General features: G+C 45.2%; 1 protein-coding gene across 1 annotated transcript in view; it reads right to left on the bottom strand.

Annotated features, from left to right (window-relative positions):
• The window catches only part of avl9 (AVL9 homolog (S. cerevisiase)), a 52,516-nt gene extending 42,121 nt beyond the window's left edge, over positions 1 to 10,395 (bottom strand). The window contains exon 1 of the mRNA XM_078397579.1: positions 10,270 to 10,395. Within this exon, the coding sequence (XP_078253705.1) occupies positions 10,270 to 10,344 (75 nt within the window). The 5' untranslated portion in view covers positions 10,345 to 10,395. The remainder of the gene's footprint in view (positions 1 to 10,269) is intronic.
• Positions 10,396 to 17,440: the final 7,045 nt, after the last annotated feature.

Here is a 17,440-nt window from a genome sequence, read left to right as displayed (position 1 = left end):
TTCCCAAGCACTTTCTCCCTAGTAATAGCAACTCCACTAACTCTCTTGCATTTCTGACTCGTTGCTGGTGTCTTCAGCTTTGAAGACTAATGCAAAAAATGTATTCAATTTGTCCGCAATTTCTTTATTCCCCATTTCTACTTCTCCAGCATCATTTTCCAACAGTCCAATGTACACTCTTGCCTCTCTTTTAGTCTTTATATATCTGAAGAAACTTTTGGTATCCCCTTTTATATTATTTACCACCTTACCTTCATATTTCATCTTTTCTCCCCTTCCATTGCCTTTTTAGTTGCCATCTATTAGTTTTAAAAATCCTTCCCAATCTAGCTTCCCGTTTCTCTTTGCACTATTATACGTCTTCTCTTTTACTTTTATGCTGAGTTTGACGTCCTGTGTCAGGCATGGTCATTCTCCCATTACAATGTTTCCTCCTCTTTGGAATGAAAAGATCATGCGTCTTCCAAATTACTCCCAGAAACTCCTGCCATTGGTACTCCACCGTCATTCCTGCTAGGTTCCCTTTCCAATCAACTTTAGCCAGCTGCTCTTTCATGCTTCTGCAGTTATCTTTACTCAACAGTGATACCCACACACCTGATTTCATCTCTCTCTATCAACTGTAGGTTGAATTTTATCATATTATGGTCACCTCCTCCTATGGGTTTCTTGACCTTAAGCTTTTTAAATCAAATCCAGTTCGTTACACAACTCCAAATCCAAAATTGCCTTTTCCCTAGGAGGCTCCACCACACGCTGCTCTAAGAAGCTATCTTATAAGCATTCTATAAATTCCTTCTTTTGGGATTCAGTATCAACCTGATTTTCCGAGTCTACCTGCAAGTTGAAATCCTCCATGACCACTGTAACATTGCCTTTCTTACATGCTGATTTTATCTTCCGGTATAATTTGTACCCTAGCTGGACAAAGATGTTTTAACATGCAGACGAATGAAAAGTAGGAATCAAAAACAATCACTAGAATATCATTAAAGGAATTTGTGAGAAACATCTTTACACGATAAATTATTCAAATATAGAAATTTCAATTTAATGGATGATGCATGTGGTTAAATAGCACAGATGCTTTAAAGACAACACGAAATAAGGTTGAAAAACTTGAATGAAATGCATATCAGGTTATGCGGTAGGGAAGGAGAAAACTCATGTGAAGCAAAAACATTAACACTGACAGAGCAACTAGGTGAGTGGCCTCTTCCCATGCAAGAACAGAAAATGCAACACCTTTCTTTTTTCACTATCCAGGGACCCAAAGAGTCCCTTTCCACGAGAAGCAGAGATTCACTTGCACTTCTTCAAATCTAGTTTAATGCAATTTAGTCTCCTTCACACTGGCAGACCATTGGTCTGTTGAATCCACAGAAGTCGCCCGAGCTTGGAGTAACCCGTCACTTTATTGACCATATCACTCCAACCCTGCCAAATCTGTCTGTAGCCTCCTGCAACGATGCAATGAAACCCAATGCAAGCTTGAAGAACAATATCTGGGCACACTCAGTATCATATTCTCCAATTTTAGATTACACAATCTTTCTTTCTGTCTGGATCGATTACTGACACATCCAGGATGATGTGGACTGAGACCTACATTTTTTTCTTGCAGAGAATTGTGTATGTGCAACTCTCCTGCTCAAAAGGATGGTGGAAAAAGAGCTTTTGAATATTTAAGGCTGCGGTAGATAGGCATTTGCTAATGGGAGGGTGTGGAAGATCACTGGCGATAATAGGGAATCAAGTTTATAATTGTATTGGCCTAATCATTATTAAACAGTGAAGGTTGATTGTGGGGCCCGGGCGACATACTCCTCTTTTTACACATGTACACATGTACATATGTAAAGTTAGGATGTGGACTTCCTGCACAACTTAAAGGCAGTGGGCAATCTGGATCAGGGTAGGCTGTGACCGGCAGATTCAAGGACAAAGACTTTCTTATGAAGATTCATTTATGCTCCTCAAGCACTTAAGGATGCTTTCAAAAGCAGATAGCTTCTTGACAATGCAGCCCCACTTTTTATTTGCTGCTTGTAGCCCGCATTACAACTGAAAATGGCAGCACCCATGCACTCTCTAGATACCAGAAACATTTGTGCTTAGTTTTTAGCCAACTACTATAAGGGAATCAATGCGATAATAATCAGGTAATTGCCTGGGAAAAAGCTTTCTGGGGGAAAATAATGGCCAAGACACCCAAAATAATTTTATGTGTAGTAAAGAACTGCAGATGCTGGTTTAAATTGAGGATAGACACAAAATGCTGGAGTAACTCAGCGGGACAGGCAGCATCTCTGGAGAGGAATGGGTGACGTTTCGGGTCGAGACCCTTCTTCAGACTGATGTCAGGGGAGTGGACGGTACAGAGATAAAATGTAGTTGGAGACAGTAAGACTGGTGGGAGAACTGGGAAGGGGAGGGGATGGAAAGGGAAAGCAAAGGCTACTTGAAGTTAGAGAAGTCAATGTTCATACCACTAGGGTGTAAGCTACCCAAGCGAAATATGAGGTGCTGTTCCTTCAATTTGCACTGGGCCTTGTTCTGACAATGGAGGAGGCCCAGGACAGAAAGGTCAGTGTGGGAATGGGAGCGGGAGTGAAAGTGTTGAGCAACTGTCTCCAATTTGCACTGGGATTTTTATTGCTCTATGAAGCACTCCTGCATTTCCAATCTTTAAACAAGCCATGGATTCTCTTCTGATGTCAGGCTCCAAATTTTTGGATCTTTCTGAACATCGATATAACATTTTCTGCAGTAGAAAAATTCATTGTTAAATGTAGAAATGAAATTGTTAAACTCAGCTTCCAGTTCTCTGCTCTCCTACTGAATTGCTCAAATTTTGAAGTAATTTTGTAACAGTGAATGGCTTTTGCTTTCAAATACAGATAAAGTTGAAGGAATTAAATGAAGATCTGTACATGGCTTTCATTTACTTGACAAACCCTTGTGACTTTGTGAGTGATGCTAACCAAATTTGGCTGCTCTCCAGATTTTTTCCATTGCAGATGACTCATGTTGTTCTCTAAAGACCCACTTGGTATCCAAAGTAAGGTTAATAAGTTGTTCTTTTGCTAAAAACAGATGGAAGAACTCCGTGGGTCAAGCCGCATCTGTAGTTTCAAAGGGACAATTGGCAGTTTAGGTTGAGACTCTGCATCAGTATTGTACTATTGCCAATTCTGTAGATTGCACTGTTATGCTGGGAAACTGGCGCAAACCTTTGCTATCCCTGAAGCCATTCATGCTGGAGTGGATCCCAGTTTTACCACAGCAATGAATTACCACAAGGTTCAGGAGGGAAGGGGTTTATGGCAATGTAAGGGGTTCATGTCAGGTGATGAGCATGGCAACGTGCAACCCGAGTAACTGTCTATTTTGAAGGACGGATGATGGGAGGGGGTGTGGAAGTAATTACCTCCAAGCGTTCAGATTGAAGGACCGAAAGACTCTGTAGAGTAGCATCAAATGGGATAATGGCGTTAGCTATACAAACACACGCTGCAGGAATAGGCCAATTGGCCCCTTAACCCTACCCTTCAATAAGATCACAAGTGATCGACATAGAACTCAACATCACTTTGTGCACTTTCCTCATACCTCTGGATTCTTTTGTAGAAGTAGTATCTGTCAGCTTCCACTTTAAATACGACCCTGCCTTTACAGCTCTCTAGGACAGGGAATTCCAAAGAATCACAATCCTCTGAGAAATTCCTCCTCGTCTCCCTTAAATGTGCAGTCCTGTACAAGTTGTGCCCAGGCAATGACCATGTTCCATTTTTAGAATATGCATAAGCAAATTTTGCCCTTAAGTTGCAAACTACACAAAAATCACCATATTCCAACCATACCTCCATAGTATTATAATAAATGCCATCAAAAGCACATAAACAACTGATAAGAACAATTACTGAACGTGGGGGAGTGGAGAAACATTCTGCACTTCATTGGAATGATCGCATGTCAGACTTTAGAATGTAATAATAGTATATGAACTCATTTGGACATACTGGTATTCTTAAATCAGGCATTTGTAACCGGTAGGCAACCTATACTCTGAAACTATGGCCTGGTTCTAGATAATCTCAATAGGGAAATCATCCTCTCAATACCCACACCATCAACTCCTTCAGAATCTTACATATTACAATAAAATCATCTCTCATTCTTCTCAATTCCAATTAGTAGACCCAGCATGTTCAACCTTGTATGAATCTCCTCGACATTAATCCGGATGATCCGCTACCACAAGACCACGTAGAGATACCACCAACATGCCTCTGGAAGATCATATGTATCTAGTGGGCTGACAGCAAGATTAATGACAGGAACCTCACTGAAGCTAATGTTAATATAATGTAAAGCTAATCAGCATTGAGGCAATAAAACCAACTGCAGACAATCCCGCTAGATTGGAGCCTAGGGATCCGAAAGTCTGGCATTCATGCATGAACAATCATATCCACCCAGTTGCCCATAATCAGAGATCTAACGAGTTAGAAGAAACATCCTTCTACCATACACAGTAACAAAGAGTTCTAACACACCATCTCCTCTCCTGATCCTTCTACTATTTCTAAATTGCCACAGTACTCATTCAATGTCCTCTACTAGAAGAGCAGAAATTATCTTCAACAAAAAGAATGAGTTGGTCAATATCACAGACTTTTTCCTAATCACCTACTCATTTTTTTCTGATCATCTTAAAAAGTTTCAGAACTCACCTTGTTCTCAAATGCATTTTGGAATCCATTTGTGCCATGAAATCATGGATGGAATTACTTTCCATCAACATTCCATGGTAAAATTATTCAAACTGTTTACCTTTTCCTTATTTTACTTTATAGTATTAATTTTCAAACTCTGTATTTCTCTAAATTACCCCCTTCTCATAATATCCTTGTGTAGAACATACCCAAGGTGCTAAAAGCAATGCTGTAATACAATGCCCATAAAGGACAAAATATGTTGCGGTATGGAAGCATAGATTTACCAGGATGAGACATGGAACATAAGAGTTAAATTAAGATTTTATTCCAGATTAAGCTATGAGTCAATAAAAATGTAAGATATTAAAGAGATCAGATTGCAAACAGCAAGCATTTCCACAGGTTGGCGAGTTTAGTCCATAAATGTGATACTTGGTTTTGAACAATAAAGTTAAGAAACATTTCTACACATAAGGGTGGTAAAAGCTTGAGGAACCTTCTCATAAATAATAACTAATGCCAATCATTTGTTAACTAAAACCCTAGAAAATAGTTTTGTGCTAACTAAAGGTATTAAAGGATGCGGGAATTTGTGTAGGAAAATAACTGCAGATGCTGGTACAAATCGAAGGTATACAAGAATGTGGGAAAATCAGTTAGAACAAATTCAACAATAATTTCACTGAATGGCAGACCTGTATGACCTGGATTGTACGACTTACTATAGACACAAAAAGCTGGAGTAACTCAGCAGGACAGGCAGCATCTCTGGAGAGAAGGAATGAGGGACGTTTCGGGTTGAGACCCTTCAAATGCCCTGCGTTGTACGATCTACTTCTTTGTTTCTAAACAGATTAATAATATCAACATGCCTGGTCTCTCCAAAGATGCTGCCTGACCTGCTGAGTCTTTCCAGTATTCTTTACAATTGTTCCATGATTCTGTTGCTTGATAAAGGTGCACAATAATCTGAGGCAACTGAACCAGCAGCAGATGACAAGGTAGTTCAGCAAAGGTCTGACTTAAATTCACTATTAATGATAATAACCAAGTTAATGGGGCCAGAAAATTGATCAAAAACCTTTCACTACATACTGTGAAAATTGAGAATATTAAAGAAGTTCTACTAATATTCGCCATTCCCACCATGTAAAATTGTTCCTTGAACATTTCTTGCCAAGAGACGCCAAGTTCGAAACAAAGAACTGCACAAGCTGGTTTATACCAAAGATAGACACAAAGTGCTGGAGTAACTCAGCAGGTCAGGCAGCATTTCTAGAGAAAAGGGATGGATGACCATGCTTCTATTTTGTTTTTATGCACCAGTCCTATGGAACCCTTGTACAAGTGTATAAAAACACAATGGCAGAGGTAGGCTGACCTCTCAACTTAGCGCCACTTTTATGCATCATGCATCACTGTCAAGTATCACTGAGTTAAGAAGTGCCCACCATGAAAATACTTGTCAACTATTTGAAGCCTTCCATCATGAAATACTTGTCAATTCTTTCCTCCAAGCTGATGTTCAATTCAACTTGACACTTTCTTTTGAATGTTAAGGGTTTTTATTTTCTTGTACACAAAAGTAATATGATCCTTTTAAAAGGTGATAATTTTTGGATAAGCCATTTGGTCTCCGGTATTTTGAAAACAAATCCACAGCAAAGTAGAGGTGGTATCCTTGGTGTACTGGCCAATATTTAGTCCTCATACGACGTTAAAAGTAAATTACCAAAGCATTATCATAATATTTTCCGTAGGAACTTTCTTTACATAAATTTGTTGGTGCATTTCCTACATGACACTTCAAAAACAATTTAATTTCCTGGAAAGTGCTATATTTCTGCACATTTTGTAGGATTCTATGGTTTATGATTGTATGATCTACTCTCTGAAAATCGCTTAAAATCGCTGAAATATTTCTGAGTAAGAGGTTTGCTAAAATAGTATTTTGCATTTCTTCACAGAAATGTTCAACCTAAACATGTGGTTAATTATTTATGCCATGCATGCAGAGACAAAAACTATCTTGAAGAATTACCAGCCCATAAATGTCTTTTCTATTAAATAAGGAATCTCACACAGTACAAATTATGATAATTTACACTGAAATATTTCTCACCCATATTTACTCCCATTCTGCCCTCAGTTTTTTAATAAACTTTTAGCAACTACTCAGATCAAGACCATATGCCAAATATTTCAGCCTTTATTGACGGTAGTTTAATCAACGTTGCATGTACTTCTCTTCATGATGGAGTTTTATTTACGAGCATGATATGAACACTTACAGTTTACACGTAATTAGAATAATCATGAGAGTAAAGGCATTGTTTTTATGGTAAAAGGGACAAAGTTTAAAGGACTTGTGCAGAGCAAGTTTTATTTTAAACACGGCTTTGGGTGCCTGGAACGAGCTGGCAGGGATGGTAGCAGAGGCAGTTACAATGTTAGCTTTCAAAAGGCATCTAATGGGAAAGGAAGGATATGGATCATGTGCAGAGTAGGAACATCTAGAACCAAAGGACATAGGCTTAAGGTTGGGGGGGGGGAAGGGAAGATTCAATAGGAACCTGAGGAACAACCTTTTTTTTTTTACACAAAGGGTTGTGGGTATATGGAATGAACTACCAGAGGAGGTGGTTGAGCCAGGTACTATCACATTTTTAAAAAACATTTACACAGGTACATGGATAGGATAGTGTTAGAAGGATATGGGCCAAAAGCAAGCAGGTGGGACTAGTGTAGATGGGGCATGTTGGTAGGCATGTGCAAGATTGAAAGAAGGGCCTGTTTCCATACCGTATGACTCACCTTGGCATTTGTCAGAAGCTGAACTTGACCAATTGCAACCGTGGTGATCCTGAACTGTGCCTCAAACCGATAACTGTACTGCCATTACAATAATCTATTTCCACATGCAGAACACAATTCAAATCTGTACTGCTCAACACATCTGCAAACGAAACCCTGCTTCATGTCTATGTCACCTCCAAACTTGACCAACTACATATTTGTGCCTGTTTTCCCTTAATTCTATTATCCATTAGGTACATTAAGGCCTCTACACTTATTGACCTACATTGACTTCTGGATAAACAATACCTCAATTTTAAATATATCACCTATACTTTCAATTCCCATCACAGTCTCGAACAATCCAAACTCTGTAACCTCCTCAGGTTCTCAAATCATCTGACATCTGACAATGCTGCTCTGCTTTTAGCCTCTTGATTTCCCTCATATTTAATCACTCCACCTCTGGCAGCTGTCATCTGGCCTGTGTGGTAACATATATGGCTGTGAAAGGAACTATGTACATACAAGCTGCTGCTGAAAATTGGAATTTGATATTAAAATACAAATCATTCAAAGAGAATTTCTTTGAATTAACAACAAAATGAAGCAGACTGATCAGACTGAAAGTCAAAATACAGATGTTTACAGCATTCAGATGAAGCAGCATTCTGTGAAACCCCTCATTAATAATAATATAATAATATAATAATAATAAACATTTATTTTATATAGCACTTTTCCAAATGCTCAAAGACGCTTTACAAAACAGTCAAAACATATAAACAAACTGACAAACTGACGGAGAAGCGGCGAACAAATAGCGCCAGCGTCCTCTCACGTCAGGGTCCGGCAGTAGACAATAAAGAACAGAAGACACACAATTACAATTTAACACAAACAACCATCACAGTGATTGCTCCAGGCACACCCTCACTGTGATGGAAGGCACAGAAAAGTCTTATCTCCTCCTCATTCTTCTCCCGTGGTGCCACGAGGTGATCGAGGCTCCCGACTTTTGAAGCCCCCACCGGGCGATGGAAAGTCCCAGGGCCGAGCCGAGCAGACCGATAAAGGACCTGAGCCTCCACCGGGCGACGGAAAGTGCCGCGGCCAGGCCACGCAGGGCGATGAAGGGCCTGCGAGCGGGTCGATCAAACTTCGCGCTTCGGGGCGGTCGAAGCTGCTACGGCTGGAGCTCCCGAAAGCCGGTCGCCAGCCAGGGACCTGCGAGCTCCCGATGTTGCGGTCTGCAGGGCCCACGGCCGAAGCCTCCGAGATGGTAAGTCCAGGCCCTGCGACCGGAGTCTTCAAGGTCGATCCCAGCTGGAGGCCGCCGACTCCACGGTGTTAGGCCGTAGCACGAACGGAGATACGACACGATAAAGGTCGCATCTCCGTTGAGGAGGAGATTGGAAAAAAAGGTTTCCCCCCACCACCCCCCACATAAACAGAGTTAAAAATAAATCGAAACGTACATTTAACGATAACAATAGACAAAAACAAAAAAAGACAGAGAGACTGCCGGTGAGCCGCAGCTGCAGAACGCAGCCACGCCCCCACACATTAATGCTCAATTGGATTGGATAAATGGGATTATTATTTACAATCATCACAATTAGATTTTCAATGTAGAAGGAGGAAGTAAGATTTAGGAGTTGGGAGGGACTGAGTTGGTTTGTGGGATTGGGATGAAAAGAAACAATGCAATCATGAGAGAAAAGGAGGAAGTCAGGTCCTGAAGGCTATTGAGTTGGGCATGTTCAGGCTGTTTGGTTAGGTATAGAAAAGGAATGTGTGAATGGTACAATACCTATTTTCAAAATATTTTCTAACATGAAACTCAGTCCTCCCCAATTCCTAAAACTTACTGCCTCCTTGTTACCTGATCACATTATCTAACACTCACCTTTTCCCTGATCCCACAAACTGTAATCTCAGGCCTCCCCTGCTACTCCAACCTCTCTACATTGTTGCCAAGTTGTGATTCCCTGCCACCCTCCATCCCTGGTTTCAAGCACTGGCTCCCTTGTCCCCTCCATCCTCTGGTCCAAGGGCCAACTCCCTTCACATCCTCTGATTCCAGGGACTGACATCCCAGCCGCATCCTTCGATCCCAGGGACCAACTCCCTGACCCCTTCCATCCTACGGTCACAAGGAGCAAATCCCTGTCCCCCACCATACTTCAGTCCCAGGAATACACTCCATGCCTATACTCAGGTCCCAGACACAGACTCCCTGTTACCTCCATCCTCAGTAGACAGATCCCCCCGAACACTCCCTCACGGTGCCAAGGACTGACTCCCAGCCCATCCTCCAGTTCCAGGGACTGACCGATTCCAGCCCAAGTCTCCAGTCCCTGTTTCCACCATTCTCCAGTCCCAGGAACGGACTCCCTCTTCCCTCCATCCTCTGGTCCCAGAGACCGACTCCCCGCCCCCCTCCATCCTCAGGTCCCTGGTCCCAGAGACCGACTCCCCGCCCCCCTCCATCCTCTGGTCCCAGAGACCGACTCCCCGCCCCTCTCCATCCTCAGGTCCCTGGTCCCAGAGACCGACTCCCCGCCCCTCTCCATCCTCAGGTCCCTGGTCCCAGAGACCGACTCCCCGCCCCTCTCCATCCTGTCGCAGGGACTAACTCCCAGGCTTTCCCTCGACCCGACAGCATGAACCTCTCATCTCCCCTGACCACACTGTCGGGCTCTCTGCTCCCAGCCCAGCGCTCTGCCGACCGGAATAGCCACCGACTCACCTGGCAGCCCTTCTTGTGATGGAAGCCCACTACCACAATGTGCAGGACAACCGGGGCCTCAGCGCCCTCCTCCATCCTGCCCCGGGTGAGAGCTGCAGCCGCCGCCTCGCACGCACTTCCGCCTCCAGCCACGCGTTCAATGCGTCATCACGCATGCTCCGAGTGGGAAGCTGACGAGTGTCAGGGAGGGGGGGGAGTGGAAGGGGGGGGAGGGGAGGGGAGGGGGAGGGGGAGGGGGAGGGGGAGGGGGAGGGGGAGGGGGAGGGGGAGGGAGGGGGGGAGGGAGGGGGGGAGGGGGAGGGGAGGGGGAGGGGAGGAGGGGGAGGGGGAGGAGGGGGAGGGGAGGGGGAGGGAGGGCGGGGGAGGGGGAGGAGGGGGCGGGGGAGGGGGAGGGAGGGCGGGGGAGGGGGAGGGGGAGGAGGGGAGGGGGAGGGGGAGGAGGGGAGGGGGAGGAGGGGGAGGAGGGGGCGGGGGAGGGGTGAGGGGGGAAGGAGGGAGGAAACGACGTTCCGGGGCCGGACATTTCTTTAAACGCATAGAGGAGCAATAATAATAAATAAAAATAATAATAATAATAATAATAAAAATATTTGTCATATCTAGGTTGGCACAGGGTCAACGGTACAATGAAATGTATTTGACAAGACAACGGGTCACCTCAGCAGTAATATTCCAAGGATAAATAAGATTAAAAAATGACATTAGTAAGATTAAAAGACAATATTAAAAATAGGTAAAAAGACAATATTAAAAATAATCAACATATATGATTTGAAATGTGTTTATGAGTTCAGAAGCCTGATGGCCTGATGGTAGAGACTGTTCTTAAGTCTGGTGGTACGTGCAGCCATACTCCTGTATCGTCTGCCTGACGGTAACAAGGAGAACAGCCTGCGTGCTGGGTGGCTGTGGTCCTTGATGATGCTGCGTCCCTTCCGCAAGCACCGCCAGTAGAAAATTTCTTAAATGGCCGGGAGACAGTTGCCAGTGATGTGCTGTGCCGTCTTCACCACTCTCTGTAGTGATTTGTGGCAGTGGGCAGAACAGATCCCGTACCAGACTGTAATGCAGCCCGTCAGCAGGCTCTCGATGGTGCATCTGTAGAAGTTTGTGAGGATGCTGGCGTTCATGCCAAACTTCCTCAGTCTTGTCAGGAAAAAGAGCCGCTGGTGAGCATTATTGTTATTGTGTCCGTGTGCAGTGTCCAGGAAAGGTCCTCAGTGATGTGCACATCGAGGAACTTAAAGCTGCTGACCCTTTCAACTTCAGCATCACCGATGTGGATGGGGAGGTGTCCACTCCCGTGCTGTCTCCTGTAGTCCACGATCATCTCTTTAGTTTTGCTGACATTGAGAGAGAGGTTATTTTCCTGGCACCAGCTGTTTAGTGCCTTTACCTCCTCTCTGTAGGCCATCTCATTGTTGTCTGTGATGAGGCCCAAGATGGTCGTGTCGTCAGCAAACTTTAGGATGCTGTTATGAGCTGTGCTTAGAAGTACAGTCGTGCGTGAACAGGGAGTACAGGAGAGGACTGAGCAGACAGCCCTGTGGTGTGCCTGTGTTGAAGATCAGTGAGGTGTGGCTGCCAATTCTCGCCACCTGGGGCCTGCCCGTCAGGAAATCGAATATCCATCCGCAGATGGAGGTCTCCAGTCCAAGATCAAGGAGCTTGGGGACGAGTTTTGAGGGAATAATAGTGTTGAATGCCGAGCTGTAGTCAGTAAAGAGCATTCTCAGGTGGGTGAGCACAGTATGTATTGCCATGGTGATGGCATCGTCTGTGGCCGTTTGGTCTATATGCAAACTGAAGAGGGTCCAAGGTGTCAGGGAGAGAGGAGCAGATGTGAGTTTTGACTAGTCGCTCGAAGCACTTCATGATGACTGATGTCAGTGCGACAGGACGGTAGTTATTTAAACAGGAGGTTAATGGTTTCTTTGGAACAAGAACGATGATGGATGCTTTGAAGGAGGTGGGAACCACAGACTGACTCAGAAAGAGGTTGAAGATGTTGGTGAACACTTCTGCCAGTTTATCAGCACACGCTCTGAGGGACCGCCCTGGAATACCATCCGGCCCTGGAGCTTTGCGATCGTTGACCTTTTTGTCAATAAGACCAAGGAGGTCTTATTAAAGTCCATAAAGCATCGGTTAGCCCAAAGCTGGCAAGCTGTATGCGTTTCTGGTTGCCGCAAGGACGTGATTGCACTGGAAACAGTGCAGAACAGAGAACCTATTGGCGAGGATGGAATATCTATCGTCTCCACTGTTAATCTAGTGGCCCACCTCATAGCCTATTTGCCCACTCCCGTCAAATCATATAAACTAACAACACAGATCTGGCCCCTAATGACCCACCTTGCCCAGATTGTCTATGGTGCCCATCTCTGTTAGGGCCATTTGTTCGTGTTCTCCTACCGCTTTACTATCCGAATACCTGTCCAAATGTTGTATTTGCCTCTACTGCTTCTAGCAGCTTGTTCCAGATAACCTCCACTGTCTGTCAAAAAGCATAGATCAGTATAGTACAGCAAATTCTTTCAGCCCACAATATATGTGCTGTATATGATGCCAAGTTAAATTAATCTTCTCTGCACGGGATCCATATCCTCCTGTTCATTACATGTTCATGTTTCTAGCTAAAAACGTAAATGTCAGGCCCTGGGGATTTATCCATTTTATTGCGCTTTAAGATACTCAATACCTTCCTGGTAATTCTTATATGATCTGAGACATCACAACACATATGACTCATTTCCTTCACTTCCATAATCTTCTCCACATTATAATATTCATTTCATATCTCCCTCATCTTTTGTGGCACTACACAAAGAGTGTGCTGGCATACTGTATAACCACATGGTATGCCAGCTGCTCAGAAAAGGACAGGAAGGCCCTTCAGAGGGTCATCACGACAGCCCAGAAGATCATCGGCTGCTCACTGCCCTCCCTGGAGCACCTGTTCAGCCTACGCTGCCTCAGTAGAGCAGGCAAAATAATAAAAGATCCATCCCACCCCGGCCACCGTCTATTTGTTCATTTGCCCTCTGGTCGACGTTTCAGGTCGATCAAATCCCGAACAAACAAACTTAAGAACACTTTTTACCCCAGGGCCATACGAGAACTGAACACTACCTTCTGCACTAGGCAACACTGTTAAAACTTTTGTACTTAATATAATTGTATTTATTTGTTGCATATATTTATTTATTGCATATATGTTTTTACGCACCGTCAGGATTGGCTATTTTTTAATTTCGTTGTACTCGTTACAATGACAATAAATGAATATTATTATTATTATTATTAGATGACCATGCTGATCTTATGTGTAGGAAGGAATTGCAGATACTGGTTTACATTGAAGGAAGACACAAAATGCTGGAGCAACTCAGCGGGTCAGGCAGCATCTCTGGAGAAAATAATCTGGTGATGTTTTGGGTTGAAACCCTTCTTCAGACCTTAACATAAATAATTTTATATTATATGTATAATCTTATTATCTAACATTTTATATTATGTTATATAATATACATTATATTGTAATATAATATTTTATTATAAAATAAACATAATTAATTGTACACGTCGTGACCCAAAATGTCACCTATTGTGGCGACCATAGAGAGTGGTCCTAGATGTCGAACCCAGATTGGCCAGCAAGGTCACGTGTGGTTGCGACCGTAAGGATTGGTCCAGGGAGTGAGACCGCTGATTGGACAGCGCCGTCACGTGTTGTTTTGGCGCCCAAAGTAGTCAGTTGAGAGACTCCTTCGAAGAGAACAGTTAGTTTTAATGGTTGTCTGTAATCTCGTTATGTAAACTTTGTGATCGAATATTGCTGTCGCAATAAACTTCTTCAACAAAGAACGAGTCTCCAGACTCACCATATTGGTGACCCCGACGTGATCCAGTCGATCACCTACCATGAGTGAACAAGACGCCTCGTTTTTGGCTTCTATGCCCGGCGCACCGGAGCTAAGCGCGGTCAGCGTTCACCTTCCGTCGTTTTGGGCACATCAACCACAATCTTGGTTTGTCCATACCGAAGCCCAGTTTCACTTAAGAAACATCTCGGCAGACGCGACAAAATACTACTACCTTGTCAGCGCTCTACCGCCGGAGACGACCGCACGGGTGATGCGGTTCATCGTCAATCCTCCCGCAGAAGACAAGTATGAGGCCATGAAGGCACTGTTACTAAGAACCTTCGGATTCAGTAGGCATGACCGAGCTAAGAGGCTTATGCACCTACCGGATCTCGGAGATCGGCTGCCGTCCGTCCTCATGGCTGAAATGTTAGCGCTAGCAGGGGAACACACGGATTGCCTCATGTTCGAGCAGGCATTCCGAGAGAAGCTTCCCGAAGATGTCAAACTCATGCTCACGGATTGTTCTTTTACGAACCCCGTGGCATATGCAGAAAAAGCCGATGCGCTCATGGTGTTAAATCAAATTCTTTACCTTCAGTCTGAATAATCACACGTGATACTGGATTAGCACATCAGATTTATTCCACCATGGGGTTCTTCCCCTCCCCTGAGTTGAGGTCTCTTCAGACACTAGTGTTGTGTCTGGAGATCTTCTCGGGAAGAACCCCATGGTGGAATAAATCTGATGTGCTAACCTCCTCATGACCTACAAAGCCCTCCATAACCTGGCCCCATCCTACCTGACTGACCTCCTCCACAGGCACACTCCCACCTGCACCCTCCGCTCTGCTGCTGCCAATCTCCTGTCCCCCCCCCATCCGGACCAAACTCAGATCCTGGGGGGGACAGGGCTCTCTCCATCGCTGCTCCCACCCTATGGAACTCACTACCCCAAACCGTCGGTCTTCCGTTACCAAAGGATAATTCACATTCACAGGACGTATGTTTGGTCGCGGATATCGCCAAACCGTGCAAATTCACACCCAACGATGACCTCAGGTCATATGAGAATAGTTTCCACCAGGAAAAGGAGGGATGCGTATATGTTAATAACCCAGCAACATCACATGCTTGATGTCGTTTTGTGATAACAGGACCTGTCAGGTCAAAGACGGCCAAGGGAAATGTAAATGTCACCACTATACCTGTGTTCCTCTTGCTTTGGGAATCCAACTAGTCTGTGGAACGCATGTGGTGGTAGGAAACTATACGTTCCCTTTTACCCAGATGATGAAAGAAAGAGGTGGCAGAGATGCACAATGGTTCTCTGAGCAGTTTAAGATCTTGATAGAGGGAGGTGAGTTAAACATGTATTCGATATGTCATGGCACTTTGTTTTTAACATATTCAAACCTTTTCTTTTTCTTTAATGGTACAGCCACTAATGTCCTGAATCCACCATTCCCGAGGTGGCAATAGGAACCCTGATTCCTATGACAATAACCTGTCCCTCCCAGTGGGTGTCTCGTCAAAGGTTGGTGACTAAAGCTGTTTCAGAAGAATTTTGTTCAAAGTGGAAAGATCCCACATCTCTAGGAACACATGGGAGCTCTGTGGGATAGGGATGGGCGAGCTTCTTTAGTCTAGGCTTCACTGGAGGTTATTTGGCTGCCAATAATCGCAATTACCTCATTTGTGATCTCACTATCTTGGGTAATACCGGACCAAACTCAGATCCTGGGGGGGACAGGGCTTTCTCCATCGCTGCTCCCACCCTATGGAACTCACTACCCCAAACCGTCGTAAGAGATATTGTAGCAGGGCGCAGTTTTTCTGGTGTCAGGGGTCATTGTTTAGAAATGTTTAGAAGTGGCCTGCATCGCCTTAACTCTTTTAGTTTCAAAACTCCACACATGCATCATTCTTCTGGTATAGCCCTCCAAAGGGCGCATATCCTATTACACCTATTCTATTATGTTGCTCATCCTCAAAACCACTTCAGCTTCCCCTTCACTCTTACCTCCTAATCTAATAACCTTCCTAGTCGTTCAAACTCTTCCTTCACAATGGCGTCCAAATCAAAAAGAAGCAGTTCAATCAATAAGGTCTCGACATCAGCGGCCGCGCCACAGCGGCATAAAGATGGCGCCGAGTCTCCCGCCAATTCTCCAAAAGCCCGCAAAAAAAATCCGCACAAGCGCGGCTGGTGCTATTACCATCTACGATGGGGTGGAGAATCCCGCAACTGCCGCTCACCTTGTACCTTCTCGGGAAATGCCTCGGCCGATCGTACATAGAGGCGGTTGCGATTGGCCAGAACCGACGCCTCTACGTCCGAGACCGATTCACGGACACAGAATTTTTGGTTGACACAGGAGCCATAGTCAGTATCGTACCGCCGACCGGCATCGAGACAAGATCGGGTAAGAAAGGTTCTACCCTCATCGCGGTTAACGGCAGCCCCATCCGCACGTATGGTACGCGGACAATGTCCCTGGCTTTAGGCATCCGCACGTACGAATGGCCATTCATTATCGCGGACGTCAGCCAGGCGATCCTAGGCGCAGATTTCCTCTGGGCCTTTTCACTAGTCCCCGATATCCGCGGTAACGACCTTCGACCATCCGCCAGCAGCGATGAGCCCGCCGCTCCGCTGGCCACCTCCCCGCCCAGCCCAACTGTCCAGGCCGTCGTCGTGGCCCCCGACCCGTATGCTGAGGTCCTGGCGTAGTTTCCAGAGCTGCTCGTCCAACGCTTCGACGCCCCTTCGGCCAGGCACGGCGTGGTTCACCACATCCGCACCGAGGGCCCCCCCGTTTTCGCTCGGGCCCGGAGGTTACCGCCCGACAAGCTGGTAGTGGCGCGGGTCAGTCCGACAGCCCGTGGGCCTCGCCGTTGCATATGGTCTCCAAAGCATCTGGGGGGTGGAGACCATGCGGCGATTACCGGTGCCTCAATGCCGTCACCACGGCCGACCCCTACCCCATACCGCACCTCCAGGATTTCTCGTCTGGGCTGGGAGGTGCCGTGGTGATCTCCAAGATTGATTTGGTGCGGGGCTACCACCAGATCCCTGTGCATCCGGAAGACATACCAAAAACTGCCACGATCACTCCGTTCGGGTTGTTCGAATGGTTGCGCATGCCTTTCGGTTTAAAGAACGCGGCACGGGCTTTCCAGCGACTCATGGACCATGTTGGTCGAGATTTGCCTCTTGTGTTCATTTATTTAGATGAAATCCTGGTCGCCAGCCCCTCGGAGCAGGAACACCTGGTCCACTTGCGGACTGTATTCCAGCGGCT

Source organism: Rhinoraja longicauda, chromosome 4, assembly GCF_053455715.1.
Source record: "Rhinoraja longicauda isolate Sanriku21f chromosome 4, sRhiLon1.1, whole genome shotgun sequence".
In the NCBI taxonomy this organism is placed as follows: domain Eukaryota; kingdom Metazoa; phylum Chordata; class Chondrichthyes; order Rajiformes; family Arhynchobatidae; genus Rhinoraja; species Rhinoraja longicauda.
This window is presented reverse-complemented; position numbering and strand designations above follow the sequence as displayed.